A 22,645-nucleotide genomic window follows, 5' to 3' on the forward strand; every position below is an offset into this window, starting at 1 on the left:
TGCAATGAGAAAAAAAAAAGAAACATATTTAGACACACCTTATGCAAGGTCAGAATAAAAATAAAGGAATCCTAAAGCTTCCACAGAGAAAAAGTACATCACATACAAAGAAATTAAAGTTAGATAATACATCATACATCTCAACTGCAACACCGGATACTAATAATCAATAGAACAATGCCTCGAATCTCTCAGGGTAAAGGATTATGGACCTAGAATTCTATATCTAGCCAAATTATCAACCAAGTGTAATAGAAAAGTAAAAATATTCTCAGATTTTTAAGAACTTAGGGTTTGCCTTCTATACACCCATTCTGATGATTTCTTTCAGAAACTTGAGGGAGAAAACCAAAGAGGAAGAAGTGGGATCCAGGAAATAGTAGATACAACCCAGGAGTGTGACGTTAGCAAGTCCCAGGATAAGAGGTGTGCAGTGGGCCCGGCGAGCAATCAGTGCCGACCAGAGTAGGGGTGGAAGAGCTTTGGGAATTACCTCTAGAATGAAAGTGGATTCCATGCCACAGACAGTAACTAAAGGACCAGAAGATATTATTCATGTGTAAACAAGAGGGTAAAGCACATTATTCTTGTGTAAACAAGAGGGGAAAAGCAATTCGAAACTCCAGGCAAAACAAAAATTGAACAAGAAAGTCAGTATAAATATACAGCAAATTTAAATATTCTGAGCAACTGATTAAATGAAATAAAGGACAGTCACTTTGATCTTCATACTAAGAACTTTTTCCTTCCTGTGGCACAAAGACTGATAGGACAAAACAGTCATTTATTTTCAACTTTCAGTATCCATCTATAGACAAGACACAGAAGACATAATTGTGGTAATGGAACAAAGTAAATGTCACCAAACTTGATATGGTAAAAGGAAATGTAGGCTGAATGAAGGTGCGAAATGAAAGCAAAGGAGAGCCAGAAGGGAAGCGGCTCTCATAGAGGAAAGCCAAGAGATACTGCATAGAGTTAACAGAGAAGACACAGAAAGTATTTGAAGTCACAAAGTTAAGCAACAGAAGAGTTAAACATTATAATATAATCATCCAAATTGGATAGAGAAGGGAAGTAGGAGTTAATGTTCATTAAACCCTCTTCTTTAATAAAGGATAGTCTGTAATTATTGTGTGTAAAGTTAACATTTAAGAAAAAATATATAAAAATATTTTCTATTAATTATGGCGACCACCACAAGATAAGTAGAAATCAAACTGGGAAAAAAATGCATCCCTCTTAGGGCAGGCCTAAAGATGAAAGAGGAAGAGACCTTTGCATGTGTTTTTTTTAACCACATGAAAATATAAATTAGAACTGATGCCTGAAAATGAATGAATGGGAGATAAGAAAATGAAAACAGCATATATATACTATTCTTTCAAAAAGTGTGGCTGTAAAAGAAAGTAGAAAGCAATCAGTAGCTAAAGGAAATGATCTATAATGGGAAATTCTAGAGCAATGCTGGCCATTATGACAGTCTCTGGCCATACGCAGTCATTCAAATTCAAATTCATTAAAGTTAAATTAAATTAATAATTCAGTTCTTCAGTCACATTAGCCACATTTCAAGTGCCCCTGATGCTAGTGGCTACCACAACAAATGGAGCAGACACAGAACATTTTCATCATCACAGAAAGTTCTGTTGGACAGAGCTGTTCCAGAGCATAACCAAATACCGATAAAGGGCCCGATGTATCTCCCACCTTTATCCACATCTTCAGCTTAACTCAACAATTCTTTATATGTGAGCATTCTAAATAAAATGCTGAAAAATATGATGACAAAACTTCACCAACTAAGAATACATGTTCAAAGGTTATTCCATCTACACACTGTGAAAGAAATGTGTGGCATTCTTTTCTTTTTTTTTTTTTTTAAAGATTTTATTTATTTTACAGAGAGAGAGAGCACAAGCAGGGGGATCGGCAAGTGGAGGGAGAGGGAGAAGCAGGCTTCCCGCTGAGCAAGGAGCCTGATGTGGGGCTCGATCCCAGGACCCTGGGATCATGACCTGAGCCGAAGGCAGATGCTTAACCATCTGAGCCACCCAGGCGCCCGTGGCATTATTTTCAATGCAAACCTGCTAACGAAGGGGTGTCTATAACAGTCCCCAAATAATTTGCTTTAGTGAACATTTAGCATATTTGTAATCAGAGTAAAAATATTTGTGGTAACTGTTTCTTTAAAAAAATTTAGGGGTGCCTGGGTGGCTCACTCGTTAAGCATTCGACTCTGATCTCAGCTCAGGTCTTGATCTCCGGGTCGTGAGTTCAAGCCCGTGCTGGGCTCCACACTGAAAGTGGAGCCTACTTTAAAAAAAAAAAAAAAAAAAGAACTTCAAGTTATCTTACTATCACCAATGGGAAATAATTTACAATACCTCAAAAGAGATCATTAGACAAGCTTATTAATACCATGTAAACATTTGAAAGATTACTTTGAGGAATGAAAATCTAACCTCAACAGAAATCAGAACTGAAATCATATTTCCTAAATATTTCCTAGCCAGAGTTAGTAATACCCTCTAGCCTCTAAAGAGGAAATACCAAATCACAGAACTGTAGAGCTGGAGGAACATTAAAGATAACAGAAAAATCTCTCATTTTGGAGCTAGGAAAATGAATGCAGAGAAGGTAAGTGTCTTAGCTCTAAGCCTCCCAGCTCGTCATCGGATGGGCCAAGACTCTAGCACTTCCGACCCTCAGCCTAGCACTGTCTCCCTACACCACAAAGATCTGACAGACTTTACAATTGCATAATAAATGCCAAAACAAATTTTATAATGGCAAGGACTTGTCATTTCTTTAACCCTATGGCCTCTTCATGTCCTTTATTGAAAAGGTACAGAAAATCTGACCAAATTTTCTAAGTTCCAATGACAGTATTATTATTTTAGTTATTATTTAGTTATTATTCTGTTCCCCTATGTAAGAAAGTAAACAAAGAAAGAAAATAAAGAAATAAAAATGTATGCAAATCAGGGCTGAATAACATTTTTCTAAAAACAATGGAGGAGAGTCTAAGGTAGTTTTTTGACTGAAGAATTGTTTTGAAAATGGAAAAAAAAAAAAGGCTCTATAGCTCCAGAAAAATGCACAGGTGGACAAATAAACATAATTTTCCAAACAATGAAACACTCCATGGTACTTCTGAAGACCATCCATGAGCCCCCAAGTTAAGAATCTCTGGGCTAAGGATTAACAATAAATCTTTTCAATTTTATTCTAAACTCTGTATATGTCCTGCAAAAAGTGACCTGAAAGCTATTTTTAATTGTTCATCAACTTTCATTATAGAATTACCTCAACTGACTAAGCTAAACAAGTTTCAATGAGAAAGAGGTTAATAACCAAATCTGATCTACGAAATCCTTATATAGTCACAGTTCCTATCTTTCCTTGGCTAAACTTTTATTACTCTCTCTCTGGAGTATAATCTGTTTCTTACCCTTTCTTATGCTCCTGGACCACACAGGGAAAAGAAGATTTCCCTTACTCCACATTTCAATGCTGAGGACTTTGATCCTTTGGTTTGATTTAGTATTTACAACGTCTAATAGAACAGGTATATAATGAAATTTAATGTGACATTTAACCATAGGTATAACACACATGATAAAAACAACCCTGAAAAATCCTCCTTTAGCTCAAAGGTTATGTGTGGCAATCAGTATCTTTCAGAATTCCATTTACAGGGTAACAATGGACACCATATGTTACATATATAAAGCATAAAAAAACAACTGTCACACAGCTTAGAGGAAGCCTGCTTACCGTCCTGCAAGGGAGAGAATCCAGAGTTGCTCTTCTGCCTGGGTGGTGTTAACAACACAGCCGGTTCAAATATATGTGCTGGAAAACTGTTAGTCAGATTCACACTATCTGTGGGAGTTGGCACCTGAGACAGTTTAACAGGCAAGTCTTCCTGTGCGAATTCAGCCACTTCTTCCCCTCTGAACACCAATGGCATGGAGACATTAGCATTTACAACAGGGCCCTCTGAAGAAGATGAGAGGCTATCAGCACTTACAACCATGGATATATTGCAGGTATTTATACTTACATGCATTTCCACAGAAAGCAAAATCACATGAACTCTAGAGCCTTCACTTTCTAGGCCATATCCTCCTTTAGCTGTAACTCACACCCAAGGCTCCCAAGCGGCCAGCACTGGGAAGAGGCTCTTTTTGAGAAAGGCACTTAGTCCTTGAGAACTGCCCCAGCCATTGAGTTTCTCTCATGCAAGTTAAATTTTAGTCAGCCACTTCTTAGAATCCCTCCTGAGAAAACACTGCTAAATATATAAAATACTTTACCACACATAGACACTCATCAAAGTATTACTTAGAAGCAAAAAACATGAAAAAGCCTAACTGTCCTTTTCAGGCTCTGACACAGGATGGCACAGGAAGTGAAGAAAGGCTTTCCAAACATCACCACAAATGAACAAAAGTTGCACATTTCTAAAACTCAGAATTTCTTTTTCTTTCCAAGACCATCTCCTCTCCTCTTGAACCTGGTGTACAGTGATGAAAAGTGTTGGCACTAAAGCCCCACTAGTCTAGGAGGCAAATTCTGCTACTTCCTAGTTGTGTGATCTTGCTAAGCTACAACCCTCCCAAAGCCTTGGTTTTCTCATCGTGCAAGTAGGGACAACAGTGATACTTACCTCATAAAACTATTATGAGGACTAAATGAGATAATACACATAAAACACTTAAAAAGTGCCTGGCATAGAGCAAGTACCCAATAAATATTAGCTGGAAATAGTGATGGCAACTGTCATAGTGACAATGCTATATATGTATACGTGACCAATAACATGTAAGTTTACAGTTTTGTTTACTCTGTGTTTTAATACCAACCTGGGATAATAAGACCACACTCACCGGGATTGTCTATAATTTTCCTACTCGTGGATCCTCTTTCTGATGCCTGACATTCTTTGTTGCTTTTTATCACTGGACAGTTCTTCATGGCACGTGTGAGCGATATAAGTTGCTCATCTGTTGTGACCATGTATTGCTGAAGTCTTGCCTGGAGAAAAAAGAATGAAATAACATCACTGGCATAGCAGACATCAGATCATCACCTAGATATGTAGAATCGTATCATTACTTTAACTACTCCAGGAACTTCGGACTTTCATTCAAATACTAAAATCATGCATTTGTAAGAACACATAATCATAAATGTTTTAAAAGTCCCATGACAGAGGAATGGTTAAATGGAATAATATTAATTACTAAATACACCACAACAACAGTAAGAATTAACCTTTTTACAGGGCTTCTGATCTATAAAACCTTTTTAGATAAATGATATCAACTGAGCCAAGCTAATTTAATAGAATATATAAACATAACCCTGTAAGAATTTATGTAATGTATATAAAATAATGTTAAGAGAAAATATATACATAGTGATAAGAGATATTATACACACATATATGTGTGTGTGTGTGTGTATATATATATATCCATGTATCTATATATATTTCCAAAATGTACAGACATATGATAAAAATCAGAGATGGTCAGAAGTGAGAAGGATTATTAGAGGGACTACTGAATGAAATATACTAAACAATTTCATACCAGTCCAAATTTTTCCCAAATTCCACAATCATCTCCAATGACCTACTCAGCATCTCCATCTAGAGATGGAGAACTCACATAGGCTTCTCAAACTTAACATGTACAAAACCAAACTCCCCCTGAACATTCCCACCTCATCAACAGCAACTCCATCCTTCTAAATGCTCAGTCCCTAACTGTGGAATCACCCTTGACTCCTCTCACATCCTCTCCTTCGCCCCATATCCAACCCATTCGCAAATCCTACTGCTTGCCTTCAAAATATATTCATAATTTAGTCACTTTTCACAGCTTCTCCCACTTCCAACCTAGACCAGACTGCCAGACCACCTGAATTGTTTCAATAACTCCTATGTGTAATACTCTGCTTCTATGTCTAACCACCTACAGTCTAGTCCTATACTGTTCCCAAAAAAGCTTGAAGCACCTTGGGGCACTACAGTGAACTCACAGGGGCACCACAGGACATTTTAAATTTTTGAGGAAAACACTGCTGTTCAGCATCTGTCAGGCACCAGTGAACCAGTGAACCAGTTTGAGGTAGCTCACAGCTTCAACATTAGATCAAAATACATTTCTTTTGATGATGTCATATCTTCATGGAACTGGGTTTTCATTAGCTGCTATGCTAAAAAGCAACACTGTGTAAAAATTATTGTGGAATAGGAAAAAAGAGTGACAGTATCCAATATGATTCCGAGCTTTGATCTTTTTTTCCCCCAACAATCCCCCTTAATATTTCTTGCAGGGCTGGTTTAGTGGTCACAAACTCCTTTAGTTTTTGTTTGTCTGGGAAACTCTTTATCTCTCCTTCTATTTTGAATGACAGCCTTGCCGGATAGAGTATTCTTGGCTGCATATTTTTCCCATTCAGCACACTGACTATATTCTGCCACTTCTGGCTGCCAAGTTTCTGTGGACGGATCTGCTGAGAACCTGATCTGTCTTCCCTTGTAGGTTAAGGACTTTTTTCCCCTTGCTGCTTTCAGGATTCTTTCCTTGTCTGTGTATTTGGTGAATTTGACTATGCTATACCTTGGCGATGGCCGGCTTTTGTTGAATTTAATGGGAGTTCTCTGCGCTTCTTGGATTTTGATGTCTGTTTCCTTCCTCAGATTAGGGAAATTGTCAGCTATAATTTGCTCGAATAAACCTTCTGCCTCTTTTTCTCTCTCTTCATCTTCTGGGACTCCTATGATACAAATGTTACTCCATTTTAATAAGTTACAGAGTTCCCTAAGTCTAGCTTCATGTCCATTACCTTTGTTTCCCTCTTCTTTTCAGCTTCATTACTTTCCATGATTTTATCTTCTATACCACTGATTCATTCCTTTGCTTCGTCCATCCTCATTTTTATGGCATCCATTCAGGTCTGCATCTCAGTTGTAGCATTTTTAATTTCTGCCTGACTAGATTTTATTTCTTTTATCTCTGCAGTAAGGGATTCTCTAGTGTCTTCTATGCTTTTTTCAAGCCCAGCTGATATCCTTATAATTGTTGTTTTAAATTCTAGTTCTGACATCTTACTTACATCTGCACTGAATAAATATCTGACTGTCATTTCTTCCTGTTCTTTCTTTTGGGGTAAATTCCTCCATCTTGTCATTTTGGAGTGGGAGGAAAAAAAACAAAATAAAACAAAATAAAAATTAAGAAATTAAAAAATTAAATTAAAAAAATAAAATACATACAGGAAGCTAGATGCTAGGTGTGTTTTGGTCTGCTTGTTAGGAGAAGCTCGATAGAAAAAGGTAGAAAGCAAGAAAAGAAAAAGAAAAAAATTTTAAATTTATATATATATAAAATAAAATAATAAATTGCTTTCTGTATCTAAAAAACAAACAAAACAAATAAAAACAAACACACACACACAAAACCCCAAAGGACGCTAGATCCTTTTTCCCCTAAAGCTGAAGCTTAGCAGCACTCTATGATCAGTAGACTCGGTGTGGGTGAGGAGTTTGTGCTGGTCTTCTGGGGGAAGGGCTGCTGCTCAGATTCTCAGGTAGAATTGCCCTAGTGGAGATGTGCCTGCAGGGAGCAGTAGGGTGGAGCTTGGTGTAGCAGCTCCGTTCTCCACTTGGTGGCACTGTTTAGCTCACTGAGGTCAAGCCAGTGGGCATGGGGAGAAGATGGTTCTACTTCTACCCCTTACTCTCATCTCCAGAGCAGGAAACGCAGGCCACCCCTCTTCAGTAAGCCCTCACAGATGCTAAAACAGCGACCCCTCCTGTGTTCGTGGTTTCTGTCAGATCCCTGCCTTCACCCTGTGTGTGTCCAAGCTGTCCACTGCCAAATGGTGCAGCACTCTTGTGTCTTATCCTAGGCTCGGCTGTGTCTCAAAACCCCACACTTCAGAGACACCCCCCCCCACAGCACTGACAGGCACTGATCCTCTGGAGGAAAGTCTCCCTGCATTGTGACCAGTGCCAGCTTGTCCCAGAAGACAGCCTACTACTCTCCCTTTCCCACATTCCACGCCAGTGGTTTTTTAGCTCAACAGCCATGCTCCCACCTTAAGACCTTTGGACCTGCTATTCTAGACTGCCTAGATCGCCCTTCTCTTAGCTATCTGCACACTCACTTCCTCACCTTCTTCGGGCCTTTGTTCAAATGCCACTTCCTCAAACAGGCATGGCCCATCCCAATTTCAATTCCCCACCCTAGGTACTTCCTGTGCCTCTTACCTGCTTTATTCCTCATTACAGTACATATCACCATCTAACTTACAATATACTTCACTTTTCTTTTTTTTTAGGATTTATTTAGAATAAGCTCCACAGAGCAAAGATTTCTTCTTTGTTCACGACTATATCTTCTGCACCAAGAACAGTGCCAGGCCCAAATCAATAAAGATTTGTTGAGTCAATTAGTACATTTTAAAGCTGCTCATCTTCCCAAGAGAATTGATCACCTAAGTTCACACAAACACTTATACATGAATGTTCATAGCAGCATTATTCATTCATAATACACAAAAAGGTAGAAACAACTCAAATGTCCATCAATTGATGAATGGATAAGCAAAATGAGGTATATCCATATAATGGAATATTGGTGGACAACAAAAAGGAATGAAGTACTGACATGTGCTATAAGCCCTGAAAACATTATGCTAAGTGAAAGAAATCTGACACAAAATATCACATATTGCATGATTCCACTTATATGAAATATCCACATTCAGCATATCTATAGAAACACAAAGTAGATTTCTAATTGCCAGGGACTGCAGGGGGAACAGAATGAAGAACAAGCTTCGGGTTTCTCTTTGGCGTGAGGAAAACATTCTGGAATTAGATAATGGTGCTGGTGTACAACTCTGTGAATAGTAAAAACCACTGAACTGTACCCTTTAATAAGATGATTAAATGGTATGTGAACTGTATAGATCAATAAAAAATTGCATGTAGTATATCTAATGTCCACTGATACAACACAACTTGCCTACTAACTGTTGCTTTTCCAGTCTCTTTTGGCTGATAAATAAAAGTAATAATAACTGTCATTGGAGAACAAAGAGATGAATAAAACCATCTCTGCCCTCAAGCAGCTCAGTCTTTTTTTTTTTTTTTTTAGGATTTTATTTATTTATTTGTCAGAAAGAAAGCACAAGCAGGGGGAACAGCAGGCAGAGGGAGAAGCAGGCTCCCTGCTGAGCAAGGAGCCCAGTGCAGGACTGGGATCATGACCTGAGCCTAAGGCGGACGCTTAACTGACTGAGCCACCCAGGTGTCCCTCAAGCAGCTCAGTCTTGATGACAGGTATACATGTATGTGTAACACAATTTGGTAAATGCAATGAGAGCACTATCCAGAGAGTACCAAAAGGGCACAAATAAAGAATATTTAATGCAGCACTGAGGCAGTACAATTAGTTTCTAGAAGAAATACTGTGTAAGTCTTTTAAAAAAAAAGAAGGAGCAATTAGCTAGACAAGTGTCAAAGAGGACTTATCTAATAAATATGAAGATACTGCAAACAACTTTAAATGGCATATGATTACAGGAAGCTTCCTAAATGGTATCCTCTGCTGTTTTGAACTTAAAAGCCGCTATCACGACATTTACTTCACATTTTGGATAAACTGCTATAATATTGCTGGTTACCATTTAAATGTAGATTCGGTCTTCCCCACTAAATAGTATGTTTCTTAAAGATAGCAGACTTATTCTGCATATTATTTGTAGTCCAAGTTTCTACTATAGTACCCCCAATATAATAAATGTTCAATAAAAGCTACCATTGATAATAAAGAAGTGGTAAGTAATCACATCAGCACAACTAAACCAAAGGCAACTAAAAGAGAAATATTCTTGAAGATGTTTTATTCTACTAAACACAGAAAAGTTTGGGATCTCATCTAAGTACCTGGGTAGCAGTATTTTCCTCTCTAAGAAGAAGAATTTCAGCTGTAAGAGCATCAATGAGCTCTCGATGATCACCTAACATTTGTTCCAGTTGCTGCCTCGTCTCTACTTCTTTACGCAGTTGGACCTCGCTCTACAAAAAAAAAAAAAAAAAAAAACTTCCATCAATAATAAGATAAAATTCCCATCCAAAAATAAACTCCCATCAACAGCATAAAATACTGAAAACTAAGAGTTTCTATTCAAAACTGTCAAAGAAAATACTTATGAAGTATATATTATGTGACAGTAATGAGAATTACATATTTTTATTAAAAGGTTTATATTGCATTAAAATGAAATGCTGTGTTCTTTTCCTTTCTTTATATAGAACACAATGAACAGAATGGTATAAAGACTTAAATAACTACAATTTTTGTCGAATAAAGTGGAGGGAAGGACATAAACATATTGCTTGAATATACACAGAGCATCTCTAGAAGGATACACTTGTAATGATAGCTAGCTACAGGGAAGCAAACTGGTTAAATGGAAGTTAATGGTGGGAATCAGAATTTTCAACTATATCCTTCTACTTCTTTTAATTTTATGCCCTGTGATTATAATCACCAATTCAAGAACTAAGTTTGTTAAAATAAAATTAAAAATAAATGACAACAGACTTAAATGGTTTTAACTTTGTAAAGCAAGTGATTAGCTAAAAAGTGGAAGCTACTAAACTTGTAATACTTTCAGAGAGCCAAAAGTACACTCCTGGAGACTCCTAACTTAAGGATGGAAGAATGATAAGACTTTTATAAGTCTGACAGTACAATAAATATTTCACTAAAAATTAATTTTAGGAAGACAGCTCCAGAGAAATTGAAACATCTGAATTAGAGTGATGAATCAACTATTTTATTTTTTTAAAGAATTTTTTTTCAAGATTTTATTTATTTATTTGACAGAGAGAGAGAGAGAGCACAAGCAGGGGAGAGGCAAAGGGAGAGGGAGAAGCAGGCTCCCTGCTCAGCAAGGAGCCCGATGTGGGACTCGATCCCAGGGCACTGGGATCATGACCTGAACCAAAGGCAGATGCTTAACCGACTGAGCCACCCAGGCGCCCCTGAATCAACTATTTTAATAGTAAAATTTCCTTGAACATTTTTTGTTGTATTTGTTTAACAAATTTAAATTTATAAAAAATAAATAAGTTTAAATAGATTTTTTGAAAGGTGAAATGTAGAGCTAACTCTAATCCCACAGCATTCTGAAGACTGATTACTCAAAAATGAATTACAGAAATAATTCTTGCTTCTCTTATAAATTATTTTCACAACAAAAGATCTTCCACTTCAGACAAAGCCCAAGTAGTCACACAGATAACATGAAGAATTTCCCCCATCTGTGTCTACAAATTACAGGCATGCCACTCTCCAAGCTGAAGTGGGAGTAGGAACACAGAGAAAAGCACGAGAATGAGGACACATTTAGTAGTTCTATTGAATTTAATACTGCCAAACAATAATATTCAATGTCAGCAATGATTTCATTTATAGCAGATTTACCTTACCAATTACAATTTACTAAAACTCAAATTAAAATCAACATCACTTATACTAGATGATACATAAATCAGCATGTAGAGGAAAATTAAGACGATAAAGTTTTACTGCAGATAATCTAGAGCTGAGGTATTTTAAACAAAGCTATTCCAACCTGACTATATTTCATTTGGAAATTGCAATAATTTAAGTGTAGAGGGAAAAAAAAAAAAAACCCAAACATTTCTATCAACACTCTGAAGAGGAGACTCTAATAGCCTCTTGCTCTTACCTCTTTCAGGTACCGAACCAGGCGACAGAGGGAGCTCACCAGTGACAGAGTGAAGCCTGTAAGGCCCTGACTGTTCTGCAGTCCCTTGACCTCACGTCCTGTCCATCGTTCATATTCTTCCATTTCATGTTCCACTTCATTTATCATGTGTTTAAGGACATCCAGGCTGGAACTGTTGCTATTTGGTAAGTCTGTGGAGGCTGTGCTAGCTGTTAACACGTTCTTCTTCTGCTTGGAAAGAGCATGTGAATCCACTTTTCCTTTCACTGATAATGACAGAAGTCATTCTATTAGAAGACCAAGAAAAATTATACCAGCAAGCTACTAGAAAAACCATTGACTGTTATTCACAGTTTATAAAAGGTTTTTATAGAAGTTATCACCATTTCTCATAAAAAATTCATACTGTTTCAACCAGGTTTACACTATCTATAATGAATGTACTAGAACCATCTAGTACATGTTATATTTGGAGGCATTTCTTAGCTACCGTTCAACAAAGTCTTAATTAGCTCCAACTGGATGAGTTTAAGGGAAAAAACTTTACTAATTTTTACTAATTACTTTAATAATTACTAATAAACTTTACTAATTACTAAGATTAAGGAAGCTGTATCAAGTTATGTGTTTAATAATTCATCTTTGTAAACTAAGGGACTGAACCTTTCTTTAACAACTGTTTTTGCTTCCTTGAGTTCAGCACTTGTCCCACAACATAACTTGAGTCTAGAGTCTCAGTAGATTCTTCAGACTGAAGCCTGGTCTGGATTCTCTTGACAGCATTGGTAGCATTCAGAGCAGCTAAAAGAAAAAAATATTTCCAAAAGAATCTCAAGTGAACAAAAACAGTTTTAAGCATTCCAATTAATAGATCAATCAGCATTTCATTCAATTAGGTAAAGTCAGTCAAAACTCAAATAATAGTCCTTTAAAAATTACTGTGTTTAAGAAAGAATATAATAAAACAAGTCACTATTCTGTGAGAAATAATACAATGGGGGAAAACAAACCTTTTTGTTCTCCTGATGGAGCGGCAGGTGATGGAGTTCCTGGAGGGCTTTGTGACTGTGTTGTTATTTTCTGCTGAATATCAGTCCACAGTTTATTAATTAACTCAGAATTATCTTCCTTTAGTTGGTGGAGAAATCTATAAATTATGGGACAACAAGCTATATTAGAATTAATAAATGCTATCATTTAAACTGTTCAACTGCTTACATGTTTGATTGAGGGCACTTTTAGTAATTCATAATCAAAGAAAAAATACATTTTGCTTTAACTGATAAGACAGATAGCTAAAATGCCAGTCTTCTTAGTGTTAGAAGAAATAATTCCATCTCCCTCCCAGTTTCCCACCTACCTTGGCTCCTACTCGCAGGAGCAATTTCCCCTTTCTGAGTTTTGTGATAGGGGCCCCATTCTCCTCTCTCTCTCCCAGAGAAAGTACATGGCTTGGTCTTTACTGGTTTCTCTCTCCTGTGAAGGAGGCTGTCCTCAGAACACTTCACTGAAGTAAAGTGACTGGAACAGACTCTGCCCTGAGTCTCTGGGAACAGGGAGAAGGAATGGGAAGAAGGGCTGCAGTGTAGGGAGTTAAACCTTTGGCTATAATCATCTTTCTCATTGATAAGGCTGATAATTTAATCTCCAACCACTTGATTCCTTCATCTATTCCTCAATTGGACTGAGACTTAAAGAGGTAGGTGACAAAAAAGTGGAAACAACCCAGACGTCCACCAATTGATGCGTGGAGAAGTAAAATGCACTACATTCACACAACCATAAAAAGTGCCGGAAAACATAGCTGAGTTGTGTGAAATGCAGAACTCGTAAACAATGAACTTGGATATTTAGCTGTGGAGATTTCCAAGCAAAGTGTTGAAGGTGCAGCCTGTTTTCTTACTGCTGCTTAGAGTGAAATGCAAGAGGAGAGAGATATACTGCAGGAAGAACTATTAAGCCAAAAGGAACCAGAACTTGATGATTTGGGAAATTTTCAGCCTCCCCAGAATGCAAAAGATGCTCAAATTAGGAGACACTACACTGTTAGGAAAGCATGCCCTGGAGAGGACATGTGTATGGCTAGACAATGTTTTGCTAATCTGAAGAGATTAGGCATCTGACTCATGGATCCCCTCAATGATCTCAGCAGAAGCCAGCAACATATATAGGATTATCCAGGGAAGATCTCTGGAGGGACTCTTGTCTAATGGCATACAACATAGAAAGGAGACACACAAGGTCTTTTGAGAATGTTATACCAGCAGAAATACTGCAGCATGGACTGAAAAGGACAGAGATAGTATAAAATGAAGGAAGAGTCAGACTCCCAAAATTCTACAGTCAGCAAACAGGCTGATAAAATTACTCAGCTGTAAACATGGGCTTCAAGGAAAAGGAAGAATGACTTCAAGGCCAGAGCTGGAGATGTAGAGGCCAAATCCACAGGTACAGAGGCTAAGGCCAGAGCCACAGGCACAAAGGACAGAGCCATGGATCCAAAGGGTGAAGCCTCAAGACATAGAAGATTATTACCAGGCTTTGAAACCTAATGGAATTTGCCCTGTTGGGTTTCAAAGTTGCTTAGGACTGGTGACCCCTTTCTTCCTTGGATTTTCAAATGGAATGTCTATAAATTATCCTATGCATGTTCCATCATTGCATTTTCAAAGCAGATAACTTGTTTTCTAGTTCCACAGGATCATATATAGAGAGGAATACTGCCCAGGATAGGTCTTATTCAGAGCTTACCCATACCTGCTTGAGACGATAAGATTTGGTTTGGGCTGATGACATTTAGATGAGATTCTGAACTTGAGTTTCATGCTGAGACACTTGGGGAATATTGAAATGGGGGTGAATATAAATTTTGCAGGTGGGTCACTGAGTGGACTATGGTAGGACCTGAAGATATGTCCATGTTCTAAGCCCTGGATCCTGTAAATGGCCAAAAAGGGTCTTTGCAGGTATGATTAAGTTAAGGATCTTGGGATGTGAGGTTATCCTGGGTGGGCCCTAAATGGGATCATGTATATTTTTATAAAAGAGAGGCAAAGGAAGACTTTAACATACACAGAGAAGAAGGTGATGTGAAGATAGAGGCAGAGACTGGAATGATGCAGCTGTCACAAGCCAAGGAAGACCAACAGCCATCAAAACCTGAATGAGGCAAAGAACAGATTCTCCTCTAGAGCCTCTGGAGGAAGTGTAGCCCTGAAAAAACCTTGATTTTGGTCCAATGAAACTGATTTCAGATTTCTTGCCTCCAGAATTGTGAGAGAATAAATTTCTGTTGTTTTAGCTTATACAGGAATATATATTCATAGAAATTTTCAAACCAGAAGGCACTTAGTCTCCAGATCCCAAGTCTAATGCATCTTCTGATACCTCATGTTTAACAGTTAACAAGTAATATTTTGAGACATAAGGTATTCAAAACTGGAAACCACCTATTCACACAACTAATGAGATAAAACTAACTTTGCCCAACCAAATAAAAAAACAAAAATTTGATTCTAATGTAAAGAATAAAAGCAATATTGGCACAAGATTAGTTATATTTGGGTTCTGAAAGAAAAAGTGCTTAAAAGATGATACATGTTTCCAAGTGTCCTTAAGGAAACAGTGACCAGCTAAATTTGAATCACTCCACACATCCTCCAAAACCCACTAGACAGGGCAACAAAAACAGCAAAAATAGCACATAACCCATACCTTCTACATTATTGGAAGACAGAAAATACTACTAACTTCAAATTATCTGTAAGTAGAAAAATACACACTGAACTCCAGCCAAGATATTTCTTGAGCTCCTGTCAGAAGCCCTAGCAGGGACTGAGGGTAGTTGAAAATAATAAACAGGGAAGAAAGCAGAGAGCCTAATGGTGACAAAACCACCTCCAGAAAGAAAAAGTCCACTCTAAGTATGCAAATACTTAAAAAGGAAGGAAACACACATACACACACACATACAAACCCCAAACATGGGCAGTCAAAATACTACCAAGAAGTGTGTAGAACCCAAGGTGGTAGGTCTTGGAAAAGCACCACTTCTTGATGTGAACAGGAAGAAAGAAGAGTTCTTAGGAGGCTGAGTGCTGAAGGCAAAAAAAAGTGTGTTATCTTAACATGCTTAACTAGGGAGACCAGTTCAAGACAAAAAAAAAAAAAACAACAGTATTGGAAGACAAACCCAAATTTCACCCACTGATACTTAAAAAAAGAGGCATCCATTAAAATAACTGTGCTTCACTATAATTGAGAGAAGACCTACCCCAAACTCCCACCCTCTCCCACAAAATGTACAAACTAAAACAGTCTACATCCACACAAGACAATATAACAAAATAGAAAATTTAATTGAAATATTCCAGCTAATAAAAATTTCTTCCCTCCCAAGAAAAAGCAGAAGAAAACTGTAACAAACACTTTAAATGGAATTAAATATACTTAAACAAGCATTTGGAGATATATATCTTGAATCAGAAGTTCTAAACCTAAGAGCAGAGGTGGACAAAAAAGCAGGAACAAAATAAGAACTGATTGGACTCAGGAAAGAATACAAAGAAAAAGAAAAACTCAGAAATAAAGATTAAATTACAATGTGCCCAATGGCTAATTCTTAAATAAACATTTAATAAGGAAGACTGAAGAATTACAGGAAAACAACAACAAAAAGTAAAGAATAAAAAAGGTTAGAGAGAAAGTACTTGAAATAGAAAATAAGGGGCACCTGGGTGGCTCAGTCATTAAGAGTCTACCTTCAGCTCAGGTCATGATCTCAGGGTCCTGGGACTGAGCCCCACTTCGGGCTCCCTGCTCAGCGGAAAGCCTGCTTCTCCCTGTCCCATTCCCCCTGTTTGTGTTCCCTCTCTCACTGTCTCTCTCTCTGTCAAATGAATAAATAAAATCTTAAAAAAAAAGAAATAGAAAACAAGAAACATCACTTTTATATAATAAAAGGAATCTCTGAAAAAGAAAAAAAAAACAATGATATCAAACTAATATTTGAAACCATAACCCAAGGAAACTTCCAAGAAAAAAAAAAATAAGAAAGAAAGAAAAGAACTGAATCTACACACAAAAAAAGCCAACTGTGTTGGAAAAACCAACCTGAAAAGGTAAACTCAAGACACAGCTTAGCAATGTTTAAATTTTAAAGATAAAAAAAATAAATTTTAAATATAAAGGAAATCAATACATAAAAATGCCAAATTATTTATAAGGGCAAGAAAATTATTCTAGCATCAGACTCGTCAAAGCAACATTCAAAGTAAACCAAGAGTGGAGAACCATTTTCAAAAAAGTTAAGGAAACAAAGCATCAAAGATTTTATATCCGGCCAACCTGTCCTTCAAATATCAAAGCTACAGAAAAACTTGTAAGCTCTCAAGAACTCAAAGAATAGAACTCACAAACCCTACAGCATGAGTTTGTCTAAATGAGTGATCCAACCAAGAGTTAACTAGGGAAACATTATAAAAGGACTGATGATGAGCATTTAATATATTTAACTGTAGCTCCAAGACCAAAACAAAAATAGCAATACACAGGAAAGAATAATATGTAAATGTTTTATGTCCTGTCAAAGCAAAAAAAAATGCAGCTAAAAGAGAAGGACAGAGAGAAAAAGGGAAAGAATGAAAATATAGAATAAATTATTTGTTGCACAGGCCATAGGTGGAAGTCAAAGCATACCATTTAAAGCCAACACACCTGAGAGCAAAGGGTTAAAGAAAATAGGAGACTAAATGGCTCTATAAATGGTAGATATAAAGGCAACCAGTCAAAACAAAATTAATTACTTCCTAAATACCAAAAGAAATGTTTAAGAGAACAGAGAAAACATTACATAGAGAAGGAAAACTATAATTATAGTATAATATATATAGTACTATAAAATAATATGACAAAGTTGACATCAAACACATCAACTGTATCAATAAATATTACAAGTTTACTTCACCAATAAAAAAAAAAGATTTTTAAACTGGCTGAAAAGACAAGACCCAATTCTATGTTGAATACAAAAGATACACCTAGTACACAGTAATTCAGAAAAGCTAAAATAAAAGAATGAGCAAAGATGAACCAAGCAATTAGAAACAAGAAGGCAGAGCTTTTATTCTTGATTATCAAACAAAGTAGAACTGAAGCCAAAGGCATTAAATGTGACAAAGGATACTTTATAATGCTAAAAGCCATAATTCACAATGAAAATACAATACTTATGGATATCCATGTACCAAAAAACACACCAATCAGGATGGAGATATTTAACTTCAAACAGAATTAAATATACTTGAACATCATATGCAAAGAAAAATGGAAAAACACTAACAGAGACTTTAATACACTACTCTCAATATGAGATAGTGACAAAAATAAGTAAAGACAGAGAAGAAGTAAACATCATCATCAATGAAGTAGATCTTAAGGATATACATATAAAATTTTATACCTTGTTAATATAGAATATACCTTCTTCTCAAGCACACAAGTGGAACATTCACAAAAATTTAATCATAAATTAGGTCACAAAGAAAACATCATTAAGTTCCACAAGTAGAAATACTATAAGCACATTGTACACCTTAAACTTACACATTATATGTCAATTATATCTCAATAAAGCTGGGAAACACAAGAAATGGCCTTGGAAAAAAGGGAAGCCCTGTAGATATTTATGCCATATATACATACCTATCTACATTCATATTTGACTGAGAGTTTAGAGAGTTATCCAATTCATTCTCACTTTCTTCGGACTGGCTGTTACCAGTTCCTTCTTCACCATCAGCTACTTCATTAAGAGCCTTTCTCAACACAACAATAAAAATAAAAACACAAGTTGGTCATATGTACACTCATCCTTTGTTTCTTCTTGTCATTATAATAGAGAGATCCCTCCTACTACCACTAACATCTCCACAAGTGCTCTAGGACCTAAACCCTCTCACCTCCTCCTTCCACTCCATCAAGTGCCCCTTCCCTCTCCTGCATCTTCAACCTCTCTATACTGGCTTCAGCTCATCCGCATTTAAATGTGAACAAGTCTCTCTCATTGTATCTTCTCTCTTTTACCACCAAACTTCTTGAAAGAGTCATCCCCCACTTCTCATTTACCACCTATGCCCTACAGCTTTGCTTCTGCCCTACCAATCCACCCCACTTCTCATTTACCACCTATGCCCTACAGCTTTGCTTCTGCCCTACCAATCCACTCAGACTGCTGTCTATAAGGTCAACATCCTTTTTTGATTTGCTCCTAAATAAAATAGATATTTTTCAGTATCTGCCTTCCCTTACTTCTCTTGATTCATTTGACATTAATGACCATTCCTTTCTTTCCTTCAAGATCATCTTGATAACATTCTTCCTTTTAACTGCCAAGATACCATATTTCCCTGGTTTTTCTTCTCTTCTTCTAGCTCTTCCTTCCCAATCTCCTTTATTGGTTCTTTTCTTTCTGTCCTTTCTTAATATCTGGTGGGACTCAAGGTCCTCCCTTTGGACCTTTTCTCCTCTCATCTGACTCCCTTTCTGAATGATTGTATCTAGTTCCAAAGCTGCAATTACAAGTCAAATGCTGTGAATTCTCAAATTTCTATCTTCACCCAGATTTCTCAGGAGTCCTAGACAATTATATCCAACTGCCTAAAAGATATTCCTAGTAGACATCCTACGACACATAAACTCAACATGTCCAAAACTGGTCATCTCCCTAAGCCTCTCCTATCATTCTTCTAGAAGCCTTGTTCCTGCCATATTACCTAAGATCATGAACAGCATTACCATCTACTGAGATGCTCAGCCAGCAAACTGTTATGCTTCTTTCTCATCTGTCACATCCAATCAGCTACCAAATGCTGTCAATTCTATCCCTTTTTAATCTCTCAAACCTATCCCTCTTCCCCTCTACCTCCTTCTCTACTGCCATTGCTTAGGTTAGGCCCTCACCACTTCCACTAAAATTCTAACCTAGTCTTCTAACCAGATCCTCTCACCAGTTTTGTCCTTCCCAAACCCTGCCTCCACTCTACAGTTGATTTCAACATGACTCTACTCTTCCTAAAATCCTTTGGTGGCCCTCCTCTCACTTTCTGGTTCTTTAGCCCTTCATTACCTAGCTCCTCTCTGTCGCTCTAGCCCCAGCTCTTGCCATTCCCCCATTCCCATAATAGAGACTATGATTATCTGAAAGCTAACATTTTTAATTAAGTGCCAAAACATAATGGCTTTTGGCTGGAGATATGTCTAATGGGTTTTGGCTATTTAAAACATGTAACATTCTACTTAATTGCCTTTTGTAAGCAGAAAACAGTAGACTTAAGATTTTTTTTTAATGATTCTGGACCTTGGAATTCCCTAGGATCATCCCTCTATAATTGATGATTCTCCTTTTTTCATAGGATATATAAATAACTTAGGAAATGGCACTAAACAAGTATTGAGTCCTAGTCAGTCCTCAGAAGTTGTTTTATTTTAATATTAAATTCTTCATGAGCTTTTAAAAGACGTTTCCCATTTCAAAATTCTAAACATTTTAATTAAGAGTTTCAGTTAGATTAGGATATAGCTAATTAACATTTTACTACAATAATATAGTTTTCCCACGTAACTGGTCAATAAATTCCAAGTTTCCTGGGTAGCTACTTTCTAAACACACTATTAGAAGAGACTAACATTTAATGAAGAACTAGTCTCTGGAATTACACTAGACACTTTACATAACTTACCTCTGCTCATCCTCACAACAACCATAGTAAGTATATTCTATTCCCATTTAACAAAAAATCAACTCAAGATCCAACAACTAGGACAAACAGAATGTAAACACAGATCCGCCTCACTCTACAGTGGAAGTAAAAAGACTCCCCACTGTTTCCATAATGGCAGATGGAGCCTCAATTTGAATGCCATCTCTGATACTAACTAGCTATGTGATCTTGGATAAGGTACTTAATTTTTCTGAACCTCAGTTTTTTTAATCTGCTAAATGGAGGTCATGATAGTACCTACCTCCTAGGTATTATCATCCAGTCCTATCTTGTTTGGTACAAACATTACTCACCTAAAGTGCAATATGCTTGAGTAAGAACAATTGTAGCAACCATACTTGGTATTTGTTGATATTTAAGTTTTTGAAATGTTTACCACAATACCTACATAAACTTAATTTCAACATAAGCATGATGGCTATAAGGACAGCACATTACCTGAGGCTCCATGATGGATTCACGAAGAATGGCCTGAGTGACAGGGTCTTGATTTACCAAAATAGGACCCTGAGAGGAATCAGGAGCCATAGTTACATTCGGAAACCCTGCAGAAGGAAAAGAAGTCATGATGATTTTACTTCATTTAATTAAATTGACTTCACAAGTACTATACACTGCCGCAGGTTTGTATTAGCACATAAAAATCTTAAATAATAATAATAGCAGCTCACACTTGGATAATGCTTACTATATGCCAGGCACTGTTCTAAATGCTTTTACATATATTAGGTCATTTTACCCTCACAAAATCTGATGAGGTTGTTACTATTATTATTTTATAGATCAGTAAATTGAAACTCAGAGACATGAAGCAAATGGCCCAGAGTCACATTAATAAACCTTAAACTAAAAACAAATGATCTGTTTTTAGGGATTAAAATAAACAATGGATTATATACACATTAAAGTGAATAATGCTATGTATCTGACAAGAGAGAGACTGAAGTAGCCTTAGGCTTCAAATTAAGCTTTACTCAAGTTTTATATAGATAGATACTTTTGCAGTAACTTAACATTAATAAACTGGAAATTAAGTCATATTTACAATAAAATCTTGTACATTGCACCATAAAGTATACTAGTAAATAATAACAACTTACCTTTGCTTAGCTCTGTAATTTGTAATAGTTAATATTCTTAGTGAAAAGCAAACAAATTATAATGAATCTATGCCGAACAACTCCTGTATGCTATCCACTCCAGACTACTTGTACTATAAATAATGTGATGCCCAAAAAAAGATTTAAAATTCTTCCAAACAGCCATTGTGGGCTATGATTAATAAGAAAAAGAAGTGTTTGTTTGAATGAAATACGTTACCTGTGCGCCTACGGGGAAAATCAACAAACAGATCTTTTGCTTCAGCCATCAAATGATCAGATTTTTCTAATACATCCTGCATCTGGTATTGATCAGAAAGAATCTAGACATGTGTTAATGATAAATATTATTATTCAGGAAAAAATCTATATATATACTACGAAATCACAAAGGAAAAGTCCATACAAAGGCACAGAGCATAAAAATAACCATAGGCCACTATCCTCCTAAAATCCTTCAGGGGCAATATCCATAAGTACCAGTAGGTGGGGCTATTACAATAATTAGATTTCATATACTTGACTACAATCCAAGTTAAGAAATATATTATTAAACTGTGACCCAGCATACACACAAATGTAAATGTATAACAAAATAAAAGTCTTACTTAACCTTACTTTTTGAGAACCACTCTGATATTCTTTTAGTTTCTATTCTATTTTTTAAAATAATGGCTACAACACACCAACTCAATTTCACAATCCACTAACAAGTTGTGATCCACAGTCTGAAAAACACTGATTAAAGATATAAATCTCTGAGCCATAAACTCAGAGGTGTTTCAACCTTTAAAGTGATTTCATAATCTGCTAATGGTTCATGATCAACAACTTAAGGAGAATATGAGGTCAGATGTGAGTTTGGGGGCATCAAACAAAGAAGTAACACTTCTGTATTTACAAACAAGCTGGATTTTTATCCTGGAGGGATGAGAACTCAAAAAATACCATTACAGTAGTGCCTCTAATTAGGCACTT

The 22,645-nt window shown here is 36.6% G+C and overlaps 1 protein-coding gene across 3 annotated transcripts in view; it reads right to left on the reverse strand.

Annotated features, from left to right (window-relative positions):
• The window catches only part of SPICE1 (spindle and centriole associated protein 1), a 54,024-nt gene that overhangs the window by 10,702 nt on the left and 20,677 nt on the right, over positions 1-22,645 (reverse strand). For all 3 annotated transcript variants that reach the window (XM_088024521.1, XM_028110591.2, XM_028110589.2), the window contains exons 5-13: positions 21,888-21,990; positions 21,006-21,112; positions 18,490-18,602; positions 12,798-12,934; positions 12,451-12,588; positions 11,788-12,053; positions 9,974-10,105; positions 4,896-5,043; positions 3,781-4,005 (exon numbers count right to left, since the gene is read on the reverse strand). In XM_088024521.1, the coding sequence (XP_087880647.1) occupies positions 3,781-4,005; positions 4,896-5,043; positions 9,974-10,105; positions 11,788-12,053; positions 12,451-12,588; positions 12,798-12,934; positions 18,490-18,602; positions 21,006-21,112; positions 21,888-21,990 (1,369 nt within the window). The remainder of the gene's footprint in view (positions 1-3,780; positions 4,006-4,895; positions 5,044-9,973; positions 10,106-11,787; positions 12,054-12,450; positions 12,589-12,797; positions 12,935-18,489; positions 18,603-21,005; positions 21,113-21,887; positions 21,991-22,645) is intronic.

Source organism: Eumetopias jubatus, unplaced genomic scaffold (genome assembly GCF_037043125.1).
Source record: "Eumetopias jubatus isolate StellerSeaLion01/CBP00866 unplaced genomic scaffold, mEumJub1_p1.0 scaffold_1, whole genome shotgun sequence".
In the NCBI taxonomy this organism is placed as follows: Eukaryota; Metazoa; Chordata; class Mammalia; order Carnivora; family Otariidae; genus Eumetopias; species Eumetopias jubatus.